This window comes from Nicotiana sylvestris, chromosome 7 (genome assembly GCF_000393655.2).
Source record: "Nicotiana sylvestris chromosome 7, ASM39365v2, whole genome shotgun sequence".
NCBI lineage: Eukaryota > Viridiplantae > Streptophyta > Magnoliopsida > Solanales > Solanaceae > Nicotiana > Nicotiana sylvestris.
In genome coordinates this window covers 117878166-117899495 of record NC_091063.1, presented here as the reverse complement: position 1 = coordinate 117899495, position 21330 = coordinate 117878166, and the positions used below count along the sequence as shown (strand labels likewise).

The 21330-nt window shown below is 40.3% G+C and overlaps 2 protein-coding genes across 2 annotated transcripts; one reads left to right on the top strand and one right to left on the bottom strand.

The window, feature by feature from the left end:
• Window positions 1-8762: 8762 nt before the first annotated feature.
• LOC138873678 (uncharacterized) lies at window positions 8763-9230 on the top strand. The gene has a single exon (XM_070152155.1). It carries the CDS (start codon window positions 8763-8765, stop codon window positions 9228-9230), a length of 468 nt encoding a protein of 155 aa, XP_070008256.1.
• A 9163-nt stretch (window positions 9231-18393) lies between these two features.
• On the bottom strand, window positions 18394-18873 carry LOC138873677 (uncharacterized). The gene has a single exon (XM_070152154.1). The coding sequence runs from the start codon at window positions 18871-18873 to the stop codon at window positions 18394-18396; it is 480 nt and encodes a 159-aa protein (XP_070008255.1).
• Window positions 18874-21330: the final 2457 nt, after the last annotated feature.

The window sequence follows — 21330 nt, the reverse complement described above, 5'->3', positions numbered from 1 at the left end:
ATTGCTTGATCACCAATTGAATAATATCTACGAATTTAGGATTGAACTCGGGAGAGAGAATTCTAGATTGCATATAAGATTAAGTAGAACAAGATCTTCAACTCGAGTATCGGGAACGAATTTGCGGTTAGGCTAGGAATATACCTAATCGCCTTGCTTGGTTATTATAAGTGCTGACCCTTGTTTTACAAGTCGATTCTGTGTTCCGAGGCCTTAAAAACCTCTTTTTGTGTCATCTCGATTTGCGTGCGTAGTCCAGGCACGTTTCCGGAAAGCTTTTATGTAAAAACTAAGTGAAATAAGGAATTTGGCTTTTAAAATTGAATAAAGCTGACTTCGGTCACAATTCTTGGTAAACGGACCCGGACCCGTGATCCGACTGTCTCGTAGGGTTCGTAGTAAAATTTAAGACTTGGGCATATGCCCGAAATCGAATTCCGAGGTCCCAAGCCCGAGAAATGAATTTTTAAAGAAAATTATTTTCTGGAATATATAAGAGTTTTTGGAAATGAAAAGATGTTTGAAATTAATGGTATCATGGCCGTATTGTGGTTCCGGAACTCGGTACAAGTTTGAAATAATAATTAGGTTGAATCTGTAAAATTTGGTAAAGATCGGAATTGATTTGGTATAAAATGGACCTAAAGTTGAGAAATTGGAAAATTTTATGTTCTTGAGTGATTTCATGAATTTAAGGTTTAATTCATAGTTGTTGATGTTATTTTGATAATTTGATCGCACGAGCAAGTATGTATGATGTTTTTAGGCTTGCGTGTATGTTTGGTTTGTAGCCCCGAGGGCTCGGATGAGTTTTGGATAGGCCACAGAGTGAATTTAGACTTAGAGAAAATAGTTGCAGGTCTGGTGCTGGCCTCTGATCTCGCAAATGCGAAGTCTGTGAAAATGGTAATTGCGAGGGGCTCTTCACAATTGCGAAGTAAGCCCTGGCCAGCCTTGCTCACAATTGCGAGCATTTCTTCGCAAATGTGAATACCCCAGAAATCCCCAGCTATCGCAAATGCGAAAATCCCTTCGCAAATGCGAGTTTGCAATTGCGAACATCTGATCGCAAATGCGAAGATAGCATGTCCTGAAGGGGTTCGCAATTGCGACATCTGCGACCTGCTAAATCATAACTTAGCCGAAAATTTCTCATTTTTCAAACTCTCTCAAACCTTAAACATCTTTGGGCGATTTTTCAAAGGCAACTATTCTTTCAAATCGATTGTAAGTCATTTCTAACTTGTTTTCTTTAATCTATAACATCTTTTCACATGATTTCAATCCAAAATCAAGGGTTTTCATGGGAGAAATTGGGTATTTTGGGTAGAACTTAGGATTTTTAATTTTTGGGGATTTAGACCTCGATTTGTGGTCTGATTTCAAAACAAACTGTATATTTGGGTTCATGGGTGAATGGGTAATCGGGTTTTGGTTCGAACATCTGGTTTTGACCAGGTGGGCCCGGGGTCGATTTTTGACTTTTTGGGGAAATCATTGGAAAACCTATTTTCATGCATTAGAATTGATTCATTTAGCATTTATTGATATCATTAAGTAAATTGTGACTAGATACAAACGAATTGGTTGTGGAAACAAGAGGTAAAGTGATAGTTGAGGCGTGAATTGTGTTCGTGGCATTGAGATAAGTGTTTGGTCTAACCTTAGCTTGAGGGATTAGGAGTTGTGTCTTATTTGCTATATGTTAATTGTTGAGTATGACGTATAGGCATGGTGACGAGTATCTATACGTTGGTGTCAAGCATGCTCATGAGTCTTATACTATGATTAATGTGACTCTGTTTCGTATTGTTCAAGCTTTATATGATAATTTCTATTGTTGAACAAGGCTTGTGGAAGTATTATTGGTAATTGAACATTGTCGAGCGTTGGCACAAGTTGAGAATTGAGTTGTGAAGTAAATGTGGAAAAGAGAAGAGGTTTATGATATTGTCTCCCTTGCCGGGATGTTTATGTTTTTGATATTATCTCCCTTGACGGGATATTGTTGTTATGCTATTATTTCCATGCCAGGATTTTATTGTGATATTATTGATTCTCTTGCCCAAATTGCTTTGTGATTGTTGCTTGGGTGAGGAAGAGTACAAAGCACGAAGGGTGATGTCGTGCATGATTTTGAGAGTGTTAATGTACGAAGGGTGATGTCGTGCCAATATTGTGAGGTAAAAGCACGAAGGCTGATGCCGTGCCGCGCGATGTACAATTCTGTGCCATGATATGAGTGATAATGCATGAAGGATCATTTCATGCCATGATTATGTGAAGTGAAAGCACGAAGGGTGATGCCGTGCCGATTTTATTGATTTTTATGATGAGGACCAGAGTAAAAGCATGAAGGGTGTGCCGTGCACTTGTCTTTTATTTCTGATTCTTGTTGATAACTAAACTATGGTGTTCTTTACATTTATCTGCTATTTTTCTGCTGATACTAGTTGTTCCTCGCAACATGTTTCCCCCTCCTATCCTTAGTTGTAAATTTCTGCTTTTACTTTTCCGTTGTATATGATTTAACTGCACAGATTTATTTGGTAGTCATGTCCCAGCCTCGTCACTACTTTGTCGAGGTTAGGCTAGGCACTTACTAGCACATGGGGTAGGTTGTACCATTACTAAGCTCTTCACTGTGTGCAGATCCCGGTGCTGCAGCGTTTGGACCGCAGTGAGGTTGCTGCCTTCAGTCCATTCAGACGACCCAAGGTAGTCATGCAGGCGTCCGCAGACCCTGGCGTCTCCTACTATCTTTCCATTTTGTTTCTTTTATGTATTTCAGAGACAATGTTATATTTATCTTCAGACCCTTATTTGTAGTATTCCTAGATAGTTTGTGATATTGTGACACCAACTCTGGGTAGCTTATGTTATGGGTTGGCATTGGTATCATTATTAAATGGTTACGTCTCAGTCTTCCGCTTTATCATACCAGAACTAAAATTACGTAGGTATAATTTTTCAATCTCATTAAAGACTTCTCTCCTATCCTTTCTTCTCCTCCTATCTACTTGAACACTCATATCCAAAAAGGCAAAAAATTATTGCATAACTTTCTTTGAATTAAAATTCGCTATTTGGAAAACCAAGGATGAGATTTGGAAATAATTTCTTAGGGGAAATAATTAATTAAAAGGATAGTACGCAGTTATTAATTAGGTTGTATAGCCGTACTTGATATATCCCTAAAAAGAAGATGGAATTAGGGAGAACTTTAAGGGTGTGTTTGGTAAAATGAAAATGTTTTCCGTGGAAAAAATATTTTCTTGAAAAACAAGTAGTAACTTATTAATTTTTCCAGTGTTTGGTACGCAAATTAAGGAAAATAACTTCTCAAGACTATTCATAAATAATTTCGATACAATAAACATGAAGTCATAAATTTTTGAACCAGCAACCCTCCGAAAACACAAATTTTATAAACTTTCGAACCGCTAAACTTTCAAAATCGCGAACTTTCAAACCCGTAAACTTGATAATTTCTAAATTCGTAAACTTCCAAACACAAAAACCCACGAACTCATAACTTTGGAACTTGTAAAATTTCGAACCTGTAAATCGAAAGATGAAAAAACTAAAACTGAAAATATAAAAAATATTTTTTTTCGGGGAGGGGGGGGGGACAAGGGGGTTGCAGTAAAACTAAAAAACAGAAATTTGAAATTACAAAAAAGTAAAAAAAAAATGTGTGGGGTAGGGGGAAGTAGGGGTGGGTAGGTGGTGGGTGGTACAGAAAAACGAAAAAATAGAAATTTAAAAATTACAAAAAAAAAAGTAAACTTTTTTTTGTGGGGGATGGGGGGCGGGTGGCAATGGGGTTGGCGGGGAGGAGAAGCGGAAATCAGAATAGGAGCCAGAGCATGAAGAGGATCAGACTGCAGGTAATGGGAATGGTGTGAGTGAGGAGGGAACATCAAAGAAGAAGAAAAAGAAGAAGAGTAAGGAAAAAAAACCTTTTTTGAGAGAAGGGGTGGGGTGGGTAGGTGTGGGGTGGGGTTAGGGTGCGTGAGTGTGGGGGTGGGTTGGTGAGGGTGGGGAATAGGGTGGGAAAGGTTGAGAAAAAGTTTTGAAAAATATTTTCCCTTCTCTTCTCTTGATAAGGAAAACATTTTTCTCCAATTGGAGGATAAGTTCATAAGGAAAATGTTTTCCAAAATATTTAAGCCAACAAACAAGGAAAAATTGAAAAATATTTTACGGAGAACATTTTCCTTCCTACCAAACACACCCTAAGTTCCATATTAATAGCTATATTGAATGCATGCTTACCCATTTCGAATAACATAATGATTCGATCGTGTTCTTGTTACGTAATCCTTTCTCAAATAACTTTCGAGACTATTGGAAACCACACGACGTGCCAATATTCATATAACAATACTAGGTTTATGCCTGCACGAGCGTGGGCCAGGGGCGGCTCAATAAATATACTGGCCTAAAGCAAAACTTTAATAAGAGGCCTTCCTACTGATTTTCTTCGATTCGCTTACCCTCTCACATTCACGAATTTACTTATCACTTGTTTGAAATAGCATAATGCTTATAATCTCAAAATAATCTCATTCTCGAACGTCGGTAATTTATGACGAAACTTCAACGTACGAAATTGCGGGATGCAACATCTCATTTCCAAGCTTATATCAATTTACTTATTGTGTATTTCTACGTACGAAAACATGGGGTGTAACATTATTCCCACCTTCGGAACATTCTCCTCGAATGTTGACTGATGCACTTATCTTTTTCATAACCCATAGCTCTTGCGAATACTTTAGTACTCTTCTTGTCATCCAAGCAATTGTTCTTGTGAATGAATCCAAAGTCCAGGTCATTCCCCCCTAGGCATCCTTCTCACACCACGACTTGTAGTCGGAATCCTTCCAATCTTGTAACTGTTGCTACCTTTTATCATGCAGCATATACGACTCTGACCTTGTGTGTGTGCCTCTGTGACTCTTCTCTCCTTTTCCCTCCAGCTTTTATCCAATCTCTAGGCCTCATTTTGTAAACATATACAGAGCTTGACAAGATGTCCCTCTGGGCATCTATAGGTATACTTGAAGTTCTTTGCTCGGTACTTTTTTTGAACTTAAGAATATTGCTATATCTAATTTCATAGGCCTGGTTATCCATGTGCATGACTTTACTGCATCTAAGTAGGTCATAATATAACATAACTCTTACCTTGATTTATTATTACTGAGGTCTGTTATCAATAATAGGCTGGGACATCTTTTATTGAACGGGCGATCCTCATGCATATCTGTGGACCTACTGCGACAAGCTGGTCGGAGTACGAAGGAATGAAAAGTTTAGGATGAATTTATTTATAAGGAGCCTGACAGGAGACACACTCACTTGGTACACCCGTCAAGACCCTAGATATTGGAGAGAATGGCAAGACATGGCAGAACACTTCACGAAGCGTTTCCAATGTAATACCGAGATCACTCCAGATAGGTTCGCCCTAGTGAATTTACTGAAGAAACCATCAGAGTCATTTCAAAAATATGCCCGTCGTTGGAGGTCAGAGGCAACAAGGACCCAACCCCCAGATGATAATGAGCAGACCAAGTACTTTATTAGGGCTTAAGAAGGAAGCTACTTCGAAAAAATGATGGGCATGATAGGGAAAAAGCTCCCTAAGTTGGTTAAGATGGGAGAGTTTTTGGAGGAAGGCATCAAATTAGGCAAGTTACAATCAACAGCCGTGTTGCAAGCTGCCAACAAAGCAATTTAGTCTGGTTCAATAAGTAATGGAAAAAAGAAGAAGGAAGAAGTATCAGTAATCATTCTGTACTACCAATTCAGTCTACCCCACAGAAACAACTCTTACCCTATGAACATCCATCCTTCACACCAACATACAACCCAACCCGCACCTACAAAAATCCAAATCCAACACAAACCATATGGCCCCGTCCAAACCACCACCCATCAGAATCGACCCGCCTATGCACCCCGACAACATCAAAATTTTGAAGAAAAAAATCCCAAAACTACACTCTGATTGTTGAAACCTTGGCCTAGTTGTTCGAAAGGTTGAGAAGAGTCGGTTTGACATATCTAGTGGAAGAGAGAATTCTCGACCATCCTTCCAAATACTTTGATGCAACCAAACAATGTGTCTACCATTCAGGTGTACCTGGGCATGATACCGAGGACTGCTTCAAGTTGAAGAATGAGATTGGATCGCTGATCAAGAGTGGAGCCATCCAATGTACACCAGCTCTGCCAAATATGAATCGTAACCCGCTGCGGAACCACATGAATCAAAGAGCTGATATGATTGCTTTGGATGAAGATTATGATATGAAAGGGACTATCGTCATAATAAGGAATGTCGGGGCTGCAAGAGTTCCACCCCGAAGAGTTCCATTGATTACTGTACAGTTGAAATCACCGGTGATGGTCTAGACATACGAACAATAATCCATCGCTGCCGTTAGGAATGAAGAGAGTGATAATTACAATATAGTTATGTGGACATATCAGTAGAAGGGAAATGGGAAAATGACAGATTCTGCAACAGCCCACGGAAGGAACAGGCTAGGAAGATGTAAGCTCCAAAAGAGATAAACTGAGGAAATCCAAGTAGGGAACAAATTCAAAGGAGAAACATAATGGATACCGAGGCGGCAGAGTTATGGAGGAAGATGCTGGCTAAAAAATATTCTATGGGGGAATAGTTCAAGAAAAACCCTGCACATATATCGATCATGGATCAGCAAATGAGTTTTGATAGTCATAAATATGCTTTAATGAAGGTATTGAGTGGAGTAAGTGTGCCGAGCAACACCACTAGCGAGGCATTGGCAGCAATAATTGGAAAGATGATCGAGGAAAATATGATCTCCTTCCGAACAGATGAAATTCCTGCAGAAAATATGGATCATAACAGAGCCCTGAACATCATAGTCAAGTGCGGGGATAAAGTGGTGTCTCGTGTGCTTGTTGATGGAGGATCTAGAGTGAATATCTAGCCACTATCTACTCTATGGGAGTTGGGTATTCATTTGAGAGAAGTGAAGGAAAGCCATGTGAGAGTGAGATCTTTCGATGGGTCTCAGAAAGTCGTCATTGGAGAGATCTATTAAGCCTTGAAGATTGGACCAGTTGAGTACCCAATCCTGTTTCAAGTAATGGAAAATTCATCTTCATATAACCTATGATGGGAAGACCCTGGATATATATGGCAGGGGCAAATCCATTCACCCTCTATCAATGTATGAAGTTCGAGTGGGAATGCCATTCACTATGAATGGAGACGGTCAACTTATCTAGAACATGCAGTTCCATTCATAAAAATGTTTGATGGGGTTGCCTTTCAAGCAGTGGAAAGCATGCAGACCACAGAGATAGAGAAGACTTAGCAGAATCAAGGTATGCAGTCACCTTACAGACCAAATATGTTCATGAAAGAGATGATGAAGTATGGATACCAACTAGGGACCAGGCTAGGAGCCCGATCAGATGGAATAAGAGTACCGATTGAGCAAAAAGGGCAGAAGGGTACTGTTGGTTTAGGGTATCAACCTCCAACTGGAAAGACTTACACTGGTAATTTTAGGAAGAAGGATTTTAAACCAGAGCGTGTTCTGGGTCTGGGTCAAATTTCAACACCAGAAGATGACATTGTAGATGGAATGGAGAGACTGTTCGTAGCCATGATTGAGGAATGCCACAACGAAGCTGATATCAAAACATCGAACATTTGGAATGCCGAACCAGGAGAGGCTTTGCAGAATTGGATCGCCAGTCCATCTCTGGTTTACCAGGAGTCTTAAAAGTGAGGAATTGTATAATTTTAAAAAAAATACACGGTCAATTGAGGCCTTATCGACAATTGCGCGAAGCATGAGCTATATTCACTCATGGTGTATGAGGAAGATGTGGAGAAGACAATGTTCACTATACCATGAAGACCCTTTTTCATGACATGATCCACAAGGAAATTGAGGTATATATTGACAACATCCTCATCACATCTTGAAGGAGTGCTGAGCATTTGAATGATTTGAAGAAATTCTTCGAACGATTGCGGAGGTATACTTTAAAGTTGAATCCCGCAAAATGTACATTCGGAGTCCTCGCCAGAAAATTACTAGGCTTTATCGTCAGCAGGAAATGGATAGAATTTGATCATTCGAAGATCAAATCCATTCAAGACGTACCGATCAAGAAGGACGTGATGAGTTTCCTTAGCATATGAAGCTATATTAGCAAATTCATATCCCAGTCTATGGTCATCTGCAAGCCTATTTTCAAGCTATTGAAAAAGGATGCTGCTACAAAATGGACAGAAGTGTGTAAGAAAGATTTCAACAAGATCAAGGAGTATTTGTCAAATCTACTAGTGTTGGTTCCCCCTGAACCCATGAAGCTACTATTACTATAGCAATCTGTTCTGGACAATGCATATGGATGCATGTTGGGACAACACAATAAGACCGGAAGGAATGAGTAGGCCATCTATTACTTGAGCAAGAAGTTTTCACCAGACAAAGACAAATACACTTTGATAGAGCAGATATGTTGTGCTTTGACTTGGATTGCTCATAAATTAAGACACTACATGTGAGTATATACCACACACCTTATATCTTGGCTCAACCCGCTCAAGTACATCTTCCATAAGTCGATGCCTATAGGAAAGTTGGCCAAATGGCAGATTCTTCTCATCGAGTTGATACTGTGTACGTGACGAAGAAGGCAAAGAATTAGCCGACCATCTTGAAAAGAACCCAGTGGACATGGACTACGAGCCACTCACTACATACTTTTCGAATGAAGAAGTGTTTTTCACCAGGGAAGACATCGCAGAGTCATACCTTGGATGGAGAATGTTTTTCGATAGAGCAGCAAACTTCATAGGATTAGGGATCGGGGTAGTTCGAATCTCTGAGTCAGGAAAGCATTACCTAGCTTTAGCTAAGATAAGTTTCCCTTGCACCAATAATATGGTTGAGTATGAAGCGTGCATCTTTGGGATTAGAACGGTAGTCGACATGAACATCAAGGAGCTTCTGGTCATAGGAGATTCTGACCTACTCATACATCAAGTCCAAGATGAATGGACTACCAAGAATGTCAAGATCATTCTGTACCTGTATTGCGTGAAAGAGTTGTGCAAGAAATTCACCAAGATTGAGTTCAAATACATTCCTAGAATCCAAAACGAATTTGATGACGCTCTCGCAGCCTTGTCATCCATGATCTAGCATCCAGGTAAGAATTACATTGACACTATTTAGATAGAAATTTGGGATCAGCATGCATACTGTTTCCATGTAGATGAGGAGCCAGAGGGTAAGTCATGGTACTACGACATCAAAAGGTTCCTTGAAGCAAGAGAATACCCAAAGAATGCCACCAATGGTCAGAAGTGATCTCTTAGAAGGCTAGCAAATCACTTTTTCCAGGGAAGTCCTGTACAGAAGGACCCCAGACTTGGGTCTATTGAGGAGTGTATATGCTGCTGAAGCAACCAGATTATTAGATGAAATATATGCACGAACATGCGAACCCTAAATGAATGGTTTCACCTTGTCAAAAAAGATCTTAAGAGCCGGATATTTTTGGATGACCATGGAAACGATAATATCTCTACATACAGAAGTGTCACCAATGCCAGATTCATGTGGATTTTATCTGGGTTCCACATAACGAGATGAATGTAATGGGTTCTCCTTGGTTGTTCACCTCTTGGGACAAGGACGTGATTAGACCTATAGAGCCCGCCGCATCAAATGACACTGTTTCATCTTGGTAGTCATTGACTACTTCGCTAAATGGGTCGAGGCTTCTACATACAAGGTCGTTATGAAGAAAGTGGTAGCAGATTTTGTCCGTAACAACATAGTTTGCCGATTCTGAACACTATAGTCAATCACTGACAATGCAGCCAACCTCAACAGTGATCTCATAAGGGAATTTGTGAGAAGTTCATAATTGTCCATCATAATTCCATGGCATAACATGAACCTATTCGAGGCTTCTACAATGGGCTCGTATTTCCTCTACTTGGTGCCTATCAACTCAATAAAATGTTGAGGAATTCCTTCTAAAGTTTCTCCCAACTATCAATAGAATCGGGCTCCAAGTTAATATACCAATCAAATGTGTTCCATTTTTACGAATGAACAAACTATTTTACCAAAAGATCGCCATGAGTTCTAGCATTGCTATAAGTCTCAATAAAGTGGGCAATATGTTGCCTAAGGCTTGATTTGACATCAAATTGAGGCAGATTTGGTGGTTGATAATTGGTTGGCATGGTTAGACAATCAATCCTCTTATTATAAGGCTTAGAGTATTACAACGAACTTTGCGATGGTCCGCCATATTGAGCTCTAATGGTTTTTGTTATCATGTCTTACAATTGTTGGACAGACCGTAACTGAATTGGATTGTTTTTCCTTTTGAATGTTGAACTTGGCAAGCGATTCCTCAACAGCCATTTTTTTTCTAGGTGAAGCCATGTGAACGAGGAGGGATGTGGCTTGACTCTCCAGGTGCATAGGCCTCTAATTTGTTCATGAGTTGAGTGATTTGAAGGACTTTGTCTTCAACAAATTTCTTCATGACTTCTATAGTCTGTTCCATCATGGCATATTTTTTATCAACGTTAGTTGCGTCAGTTTTTAAGGTGTCGACTTTCATTAAAACTGGAGAATCCACCAAGGTTGGAGCCTATTTGAGAAAGTTCGTCAAATAGCGAGAATCGGGTGTTGGCCCCAGATATTGTGGTTGCGGACATCATGTGAGATCTACATTTCTTTGCCATCCCCAAGGAGGCGAAGTATTCAGGTCCATCCAAGCCACTATACTTGTACTTGCTTCGATTGATTAGGCTAATATGACCGAGCTCAACAGATGCGGTAGCAGTAGTATCTTTGCATGGAACATCATCATCATTCTAGAAGTCCATTGCAGCAGTAGATCTGAAGCTTCTAGTTTTCAACTTGCAAGAGGAAGAGATGAAGGGTAAAACTAGTCCCATTGGGCGTGCCAAAATTTGTTCGAAACAAATTTTCATAGTACGAAAAATAAACTGCAACAAAATAAATATAAAAAAAGAAATTTTATTAATGAATATTTGTGGGTACAATTTTATGTATCCCTTGATTCTCCTCTCTAAAACTCTTCGTAATTCAAGGGCTTGAGAAGCATCTTTATCGAATGTAGGATGATGTAGAAATTCTTGTGATGTATTTAATCGCCAAGAACGTCGAGCAGCACTTTGTTATTTCGGGTTGATCTCCAAGAAGAATTCTGTTTATCCCTCTTTTATTGAAGAACTATGTACTTGATGATTGATCTCTCTGTTTGCTGATACTTTCACCAATTGTGGATTGCTCTTCTCAATTCTAAATATCCCTAGAGAGTTATATAACCCCCTATATTTATAGTTGTAGAGGATGGACAGTCCAGCTATATATGAGCTCTCCTGCTTGACTCTGATTAACTCATGTGAGTCATCAAACTTATCACATAAGCTATGTGATGAGCTTGCTTGTGATTGGCCAAGACATGTCATTTTAGACACTTGAAAACTCTTGATTGGTCATTGCTTTGGACTAGGATTGCCACATTATTTAACATGTGGCGTCATCTTGTTGGTTTTGAGTTTGACTGAATATGCGATGTCACTTGACATACAACATGAGTTTGGGCCTTAAGATGAAATAGACATTAGGCTTGAAAATAATAAAATGGGACATATTTAATTTGCAAAGTCAGGATTAATTATTTAACACAAATAAATTAAAGATATAATTCAAATGTTGTATGGACTAAACCCAATAAATTTTATATGTCTACAACCATGATGACGCTTAAGCTCTTCATCTCTACCACCATTAATGGATCTATGCATCACTTTTAGTTCAGCTAGTTCCTAAAACAAAACTTGTCCTTTTTTTGTTTTAAAGTTTTTCGATTGTGCTCACATTCTCTTTAGATTTTTCATCTGGTGTCTAATTCTTTTTCGATTTCTCCACACTGATTCCTTTGAAAGACGGGGAAGAAGAAGGAGAAATAAGGAGAAAGCCTGCAATTTTCTATAGAAGGAGGAAAAAATGGAGAAGTTCTAACAGTGCTCTATATTTGAATTATTTTTTAAAATAGAGTTAAATATTAAATGGGACCACGGGAACAAACACAAACATGATTAAAAGTTAAATGGATATCACATGGAAGAATATACTGCAACTTGCTAAAAACACTATACCATTGCGAATAGCCAAAATACATAACTTACCCCTGAATTATGGACCAAATCCCTATGGCACGTTATATGAATGAAAATCACTTTGCATACTCAATATTTCTAGAGTGTATCTATGACACGCCATTTCTTTTACCAGTTTCTCCAAACATATGTTATGTCACACACCAATAAAGTTGTGACACATGTAATTATTTTTTATTTTGAATTATAACTATTCTCCTTAATCATCTTCTCCCTTTCTCTCTCTTTGTAACGACCCGACCGATTGTTTCATGATTTACCACTCTGTTTCTCCCATTTCTGCTTATTTATGTGTTGTTCAGCTATATTTCATCGCATTATATTGGTTGGTTTGGGCTCGGAGTGGTTTTGTATAGGAATGAGACACTTAGTCTCTTTTGAGTAGGTTAAGTTGGAAAAGTCAACCGGATGTTGACTTATGGGTAGAAGGTTTTGGATGTGGATTCTGATGGTTTAGATAGCTTTGTTAGGTGATTTGGGACTTAGGAGCGTGATTGGAATATATTTTGGAAGTCCGTGGTAGATTTACGCTTGCATTGGCGAAATTGAAAATTTGGCATTTTTCGGTTGGCAGTGGAAATTTTGATATTGAGGTCAGATTGGATTTCCGAAAGTTAGAGTAGGTCTATTATGTCATTTGGGACATGTGTAAAATTTCAGGTCATTCGGACGACATTTGATAGGTTTTGGATCTGTTGCGTAATTTGGAAGTTTGGAAATCCTTAGGCTTGAACTCGAGGATGATTTGGTGCTTCGGTGTTGTTTTGAGTGTTCTGAAGGTTAGAATAAGTTGAAATAATGGTATGTGACATGTTCATATTTTTGGTTGGGGTCCCGGGGGCCTCGAGATGATTTCGGATGGTGTTCGGAAAAGTTTAGACTTGAGGAAATGCAGCTGGTGTGCTGCTTCTGTCATATCCGCACCTGCAGATTGGGGACCGCAGGTGCGAACTTCGCAGGAGTGGTCTTGAGGTGCAGGCGCGTAGAGGAATTGCAGGTGCGACTAGGTCCCTTCATCTGCGTGACCGCAGGTGCGGTTAGGCGACCACAGAAGTGGAGTTTGGCTGGTTAATAAAAATCCGCATAAGCGGAGATTTGTCCGCAGGTGCGAACCACAGATGCGACATTGGTAGTTGTAGGTGCGGTTTTGCTGGGCAGAAAGTATAAATAGAGGCCTTCACGAAGTTTGGTCATTTTTCCACCATTTGTGTTCGAACTTGGAGCTTTTTGAGAGGAATTGAAGAGGGATTCAAGGTGTAACACATGGAGGTAAGGTTTTTGAATTCAATACTCGATTCTATGGACATTTCTAACTAATTATACATGAAATTAGTGGGATTTAAGGGTTAAAATTGAAGGCTAGGGCTTGAGTTTTGGAGGGCTTTGTGTGAGGATTTGAGGGGCCATTTGAGGTCTGATTTCGATGTTTTTGGTGTGTAGGGACTCGTGGGAGGATAAGGATTCTAGTGAAGTGATTTTTATCGAATTCCGAGATGTGGGCTCGAGGGTAGGCTTTGTCCAATTTTGGGATTTTTGAGTTAATTTAATTATTTTCGTTTGGGCTTTGTTCCTTTACCGTGTATTAATGATGTGATACTGATTTTGGTAAGATTCAGAGCATTTGGAGGCCGATTCGAGAGGCAAGGGCATCGCGGGCTAGATTTTGTCCGATTTGAGGTAAGTAATGATTGTAAATGTTATCCTGAGGGTATGAAATCCTGGATTTCACATCATTGTGCTACTTTGAGGTGACGCACACGCTATATGACGAGCGTGGGGCGTGTACCATTGGGGATTGTGACTTGGTCTGTCTCGTATGACTATTAAGTCGTGTATTTGATTTAAAACTATTTGATATTATTGTGTTTTGGAAAGTATTACTATATTTTGGGCTGAATGCCATATTTGGGCCTTGTGCCAACTGTTTGTGCCCTTAGGGCTTTTTACTACTATTCCTCACTGTTTAGACTTAAGATTTGTACTCGGTCATGCTGTGTTTTACTAATTTCACAACTCAGTAGTATTTACTCTGTTTTGATACTTTAAATGATATTTTGGGCTGAGCATCCTGTTTTACTGTTGCCCGAGTGGCTTGAGAGGTTTATAACTGAGTGAGGCCGAGGGCCTGTGTTGTGAGTATATCATGGGATCGGGCTGCGCGCTGTAGCATGTTGTACTGATTTGTGATATATTAGAGGCCGAGGGCCTGATTTATTATGCCAAATGGCTTGTGATAGCGCTTGGTCTGTAAGAGCCCTCTAAAGTCTGAACACACCCAGTGAGCGCGGGTACCCAATGTGAGTGATGTGATGTTGCCCGATGGGCTATTGTTTATTCATGTTGTTGTCTGAGGGGCTGATTACGAGTGACTGTGAGGTAGCCCGAGGGGCTGGTTCTATTGATATTTGTCTGAGGGGCGGTTTATGGTACTTGTTATGCCCGAGGCGCTATTTACGTTTCTATCAATTTTACTCACTGTTTTATCCCTTGATGAAACTATTGAAAGATATTTTTAAAAGAAAAGGTTTTACTGAAACTGAGTTGTTTTACGAGATAATTGATTTCAGTATTGTTTTGGAAATATGTAGTATTTGTTGTGGTGCTATGACGTGAAATTACCTATTTTCTTACTACTCAGCTTTTATTTACTTTTATTACTTACTGAGTTGGCGTACTCACATTACTCACTGCACCTTGTGTACAGATCCAGGAGTTGCGAGTCCCAATAGTGAGTGCTGATCATTTTTCCAGCAGGTCTTCGGAGTCGGCAAGGTAGTTATCTGGCGTTCGCAGCCCTGCACTTCTCCTTCTTATCTTACTCAGACTGTTCCTAGTATTTTATTTCCAGACTACGGTAGTTTTCCTTGTACTTAGACATATCTTGTAGTTGCTCGTGACTTGTAACACCCCGATGTTGGGCTTGTGTTATTTTGTCATGACCCAGATTTCCCACCCTCGAGAGTCGTGATGGCGCCTACTCATGAAAGCTAGGCAAGCTGAGTATTATAAATTCATTACCGTTTTTTACTTAGCATTTTATCAGTTCAATATAATAGGTGATTGACAGCGGAAGAATTATAATAAACAGAAATGCGGAAGCCTAAAACTAATAGTTTAACCATATACTAGTGCAGAATCCAACATACAACTCTACCCAAAATTTGGATTCACAATGTCACGGACTATCTACGAATACTACAAACAATGATCTGAAAGATAAATATAAAGTTGTCTCTGAAATACATAAAAGAAACAGAATGGAAAGATAGAAGGAGACGCCTACTGGACTACCTCGGGTCTCCGCCACTGGACTGAAGGCAGCAACGTCACTGTGGTCCAAAAGCTGCAGCATCGGGATCTGCAAACAGTGCAAAGTGTAGTATCAGCACAACCGACCCCATGTACTGGTAAGTGCCTAGCCTAACCTCGGCGAAGTAGTGACGAGGCTAGGATAAGACTACCAAATAAACCTGTGCATTTATATCATATACATCAAGTAATAATGACAGAAACTAGCAGTTAAAGATGGTAAGGCGAAAACATGCTCGGGGGAAATATCATATACAAACAGAAATTTAGTAAGGAAACATATGGAACACCAAAAATTCAACTATAAGCAAAAATAAGGAAATCAATGACAAGTGCACGGCATCACCCTTCGAGCTTTTACTCTCGTCCTCACCATAAGAATCAATATAATCGGCACGGCATCACCATTCGTGCTTTTACCTCACATAATCATGGCACGAAATTATCCTTCGTGCATTTTCACTCGTATCATGGCACGACATTGTACATCATGCGGCATGGCATCACCCTTTGTTCTTTTACCTTACAATATCGGCACGGCATCACCCTTCGTGCATTAACACTCTCACAAATATCATGCACGGCCACGGGATCACACTTCGTGCATTAACACTCTCTCACAAATATCATGCACGGCATCACCCTTCGTGCTGTTACGCTCTTCCTTACCCAAGCAATAATCACAAGGAAATATGGTCAAGGGAATCAATAAAATCACAATAGAATCCCGGCAAGGGAACTATAGCATAAAAAATTATCCTGGCAAGGGAAAACAATATCATGAGTAATAACATCCCAGCAAGGGAGATACTATCAAAAGCAATAACATCCCGGCAAGGGAGACAATATCATAAACCTCTTCTCTTTTCCACAATTACTTCACAACTCAATTCTCAACTTGAGCCAACACTTAACAATGTTCAATTACCAATAATACTCCCACAAGCCTTGTTCAATAATATAAATCATCATATAAAGCATGAACAATATGAAACAGAGTCACATCGATCATAGCATAAGACTCACAAGCATGCTCGACACCGACGTATAGATACTCATCACCACACCTATACGTTTTACTCAAAAATTAACACGTAGCAAATAAGACACAACTCCTAATCCCTCAAGCTAAGGCTAGACCAAACACTTACCTCAATGCCACCAACATAATTCAAGCCTCAACAACCCTTTTATCTCTTGTTTTCACCACCAATTTGCTTGTATCTTGCCACAATTTACTTAACGATATCAATAAATGCTAAATGAAACAATTCTAATGCATGAAAATAGGTTTTCTAAAGATTTCCCCAAAAAGTCAAGAATCGACCCCGGGGCCACATGGTGAAAACTCGAGGTTCGAACAAAAACCCGATTACCCATTCACCCATGACTCAAATATATAATTTGTTTTGAAATCAGACCTCAAATCGAGGTCCAAATCCTCAAAATTTGAAAATCTTAAGTTCTACCTAAAACACCCAATTTCCCCTATGAAAACCCTTGATTTTGAATTGAAATCATGTGAAAAGATGCTATAGATTAAAGAAAATGAGTTGGAAATGACTTACTAATGATTTGGAAATGACTTACTAATGATTTGGAGAAGTTGATGTCTTTGAAAAATGCCAAGATGTTTTTAGGGTTTGAAGAGTTGTAAAAATGGATAAAATCCCGTCAAAATCCAAATTAACTTGTCTCAAATATCGCAATTGCAACCAGGGTTCGCAATTGCAAACCCCTTTAGAACTGGTTGCCTTCGCATTTGCGACACAGCCCTTTTCGCATTTTCGATAAAAGGGTCGCATTTGCAACCAAGGCCTACCTAGGCTAGGTTCGCATTTGCGATGCCTGGGTCGCAATTCCCATGCCTGAGGACTTCGCAATTGAGAAGCCTGATCTCGCAATTATGAGATCAGAGGTCTGGGCAAAAATACCAGATACCAACATCTTTTCCTAAGTCCAATTTCACTCCGTGGCCTATCCAAAACTCATCCGATCCCTCGGGGCTCCAAACCAAACATGCACGCAAGTCCAAAAACATTACGGACTTGCTCGTGCAATCAAATCATCAAAATAACATCAACAACTATGAATTAAACCTCAAATTCATGAAATCACTCAAGAACATTGAAATTACTATTTTCTCAAATAAAGGTCCAATTTATACCAAACGAACTCCGATTCTTACCAAACTTCATAGATTCAACTTAATTATTATTTCAAACTTGTACCGGGCTCTGGAACCAAGATACGGGCCCAATAACATCAAGAAGTTACATCAATTCACTTCTAAAAGACTTTATATTTTCCAGAAAATAATTTTCTTTAAGAATTTATTTCTCGGGCTTAGGACCTCGGAATTCGATTCTGGGCATGCGCCCAAATCCCATATTTTACTATGGACCCTACAAGACCGTCGGATCACGGGTCCGGGTCCGTTTATAAAGAATGTTGACCAAAGTCAACTTTAATCAATTTTAAAGGTCATTTTTCCTTATTTTTCTTAGATTTCACATAAAAGCTTTCCGAAAATGCGCTTGGACTACGCACGCAAATCGAGGTAAGACAAAAAGAGGTTTTTAAGGCCTCGAAACACATAATTTACTTGTAAATCAAGTGAGAAGTGATGAACTTTTGGGTTATCACATCCTCCACCTCTAAAACAACCATTCGTCCTCGAACGAACATAGAAAGGAAGTACCTGAGTCGAGGAAAAGATGGGGATATCGGCTTCGCATATCGGACTCGAACTCCCAGGTAGCTGCCTCGGCAGGCTGACCTCTCCAGTGAACACGAATAGAAGGGAAACTCTTCGATCTCATCTAACGAACTTGTCTGTCTAGAATAGCTATCGGCTCCTCCTCATAGGACAAGTCCTTGTCCAACTGGACAGTGCTGAAGTCTAACACGTGGAATGGTTCGCCGTGATAATTCTGAAGCATGGACACATGAAATATTGGATGCACGGCTGATAAACTTGGCGGTAACGGAAGTCTGTAAGACACATCTCCCACTCGATCAAGAATCTCAAAAGGACGAATGAACCTAGGGTTTAGCTTGACCTTCTTCCCAAATCTCATCACGGCCTTCAATGGCGACACTCGGAGCAACACCCGCTCTCTGACCATAAATGCCACATCACGAATCTTGTAGTCGGCATAACTCTTTTGTCTGGACTGAGCTGTACAAAGCCTATACTGAATGATCTTAACCTTATCCAAGGCATCCTGTACTAGATCGTACCCAACAACCAAACCTCTCCCGCTCAAACCACCCAACCGGCGACCAACACCGCCTACCATATAAAGCCTCATAAGGAGCGATCTGGATGCTTGACTGGTAACTATTGTTGTAGGCAAACTCTGCTAAAGGCAAGAACTGATCCCACAAGCCTCCAAAGGGAATGACACAAGCTCGGAGCATATCCTCCAAAATCTAAATAGTACGCTCGGACTGCCTGTCCGTCTGAGGATGAAATGTTGTGCTCAACTCGACCCACGTGCCCAACTCATGCTGAACTGCCCTCCAGAAATGTGAGGTAAACTCTGTACCTCGATCCAAAATGATAGACACGAGCACACCATAAAGACGAACAATCTTCCAGATATAGATCTCGGCTAACCTCTTAGAAGAATAGGAAACTGCCACGGGAATGAAATGTGCTGACTTGGTCAGCCTATCAACAATAACCCACACTGCATCGAACTTTCTCTGAGTCTGTGGGAGTCCAACAACAAAGTCCATAGTGATACGCTCCCACTTCCACTCAAGAATCTCAATCTTCAGGAACAAACCTCCGGGTCTCTAATGCTCGTACTTTACCTGCTGACAATTCAAACATTGAGCCACATATGCAACAATATCCTTCTCCATCCTCCTCCACCAATAATGTTGTCGTACGTCCTAATACATCTTAGCGGTGCCCGGATGAATGGAATACTAGGAACTATGGGCCTCCTCTAGAATCAACTCTCGAAGTCCATCCACATTAGGCATACAAACTCGACCCTGCATCCTCAAAACTCCATCATCTCCCAATGTAACCTGATTGGCATCACTGTTCCGCACCATGTCCCTAAGGACAAGCAAATGAAGATCATCATACTGCCAATCTCAGATATGCTCAAATAATGAAGAACGAGTGACTGTTCAAGCTACCACACGGCTGGGCTCAGAAACTTCCAATCATACAAATTGATTGGCCAAGGCCTGAACATCCAAAGCAAGCGGCCTCTCACCGACCGGAATATACGCAAGACTCCCCATACTAGCTGACTTTCTACTCAAAGCATCAGCCACTACATTGGCCTTCCCGAATGATATAAGATGGTAATATCATAGTCCTTCAATAGCTCCAACCACCTTCTCTGCCTCAAATTTAGCTCCTTCTGCTTGAACAAATATTGTAGACTCTTGTGATCCGTGAACACCTCACATGACATGCCATATAATAGTGCCTCCAAATCTTCAGCACGTGAACAATGGATGTTAACTCCAAATCATGAACTCAATAATTTTTCTCATGAATCTTCAAATGTCGCGAAGCATAAGCAATGACCTTGCAATCCTGCATCAACACCGCACCAAGCCCAATACGAGATGCGTCACAATAAACTGTATATGGCCCTGAACCTGTGGGCAAAACCAACACTGGCGCCGTATTCAAAGTTGTCTTGAGCTTCTGAAATCTCGCCTCACACTCGTCCGACCACCTGAACTAGGCACCCTTCTGGGTCAACCTGGTCATCGGGGTTGCAATAGATGAAAACCCTTCCATAAGTTGATGGTAATAGCCTGCCAAACCCAATAAACTCCAGATCTCCGTAGCCGATGCGGATCTAGGCCAGTTCTTGACTACCTCTATCTTCTTAGGATCCACCTGAATACCCTCTACTGAAACAACGTGACCTAAGAATGCAACTGAACTCAACCAGAACTCACACTTTGAAAACTTAGCATACAACTGACTATCTCTCAAAATTTGAAGAATAACTCTTAGATGTTGATCATGCTCCTCACGACTGCGGGAATATATCAAAATATCATCAATGAAGACTATCATGAATCAATCCAAGTAAGTCTTGAACACTCGGTTCATCAAATCCATGAAAGCTGCTGGGGCATTGTCAACCCAAATGACATCACCAAAAACTCATAATGCCTATACCGAGTGCGAAAAGTTGTCTTAGGGACATCGGATGCCCTAATCCTCAATTGATGGTAGCCAGATCTCAAGTCAATTTTCAAAAATACATTAGCACCCTGAAGCTGATCAAACAAATCATCAATCCTCGGCAATGGATACTTATTCTTGATTGTGACCTTGTTTAACTGCTGATAATCTATACACATCCTCATCGATCCATCGTTCTTCTTAACAAACAATATCGGCGCACCCCAAGGCGAGACACTAGGTATAATAAAGCCCTTATCAAGCAAGTCTTGCAACTACTCCTTCAATTCTTTCAACTCAGGCGGGGCCATATGATATGGAGGGATAGAAATGGGCTGAGTGCCCGGAGCAAAATCAATGCAAAAGTCAATATCCATGTCGAGTGGCATACCCGACAGGTTTGAAGGAAATACCTCAGGAAACTCACGAACAGCAGGCACATAATCCATTGAAGGAACCTCAGCACTAGAATCACGAACATACGCCAAATAGGCCAAACATACCTTACCAACCATACGTCGAGCCTTAATATATGAGATAACCCTATGGGTAGAATGACCAGGAGTCCCTCTCCACTCTAAACGAG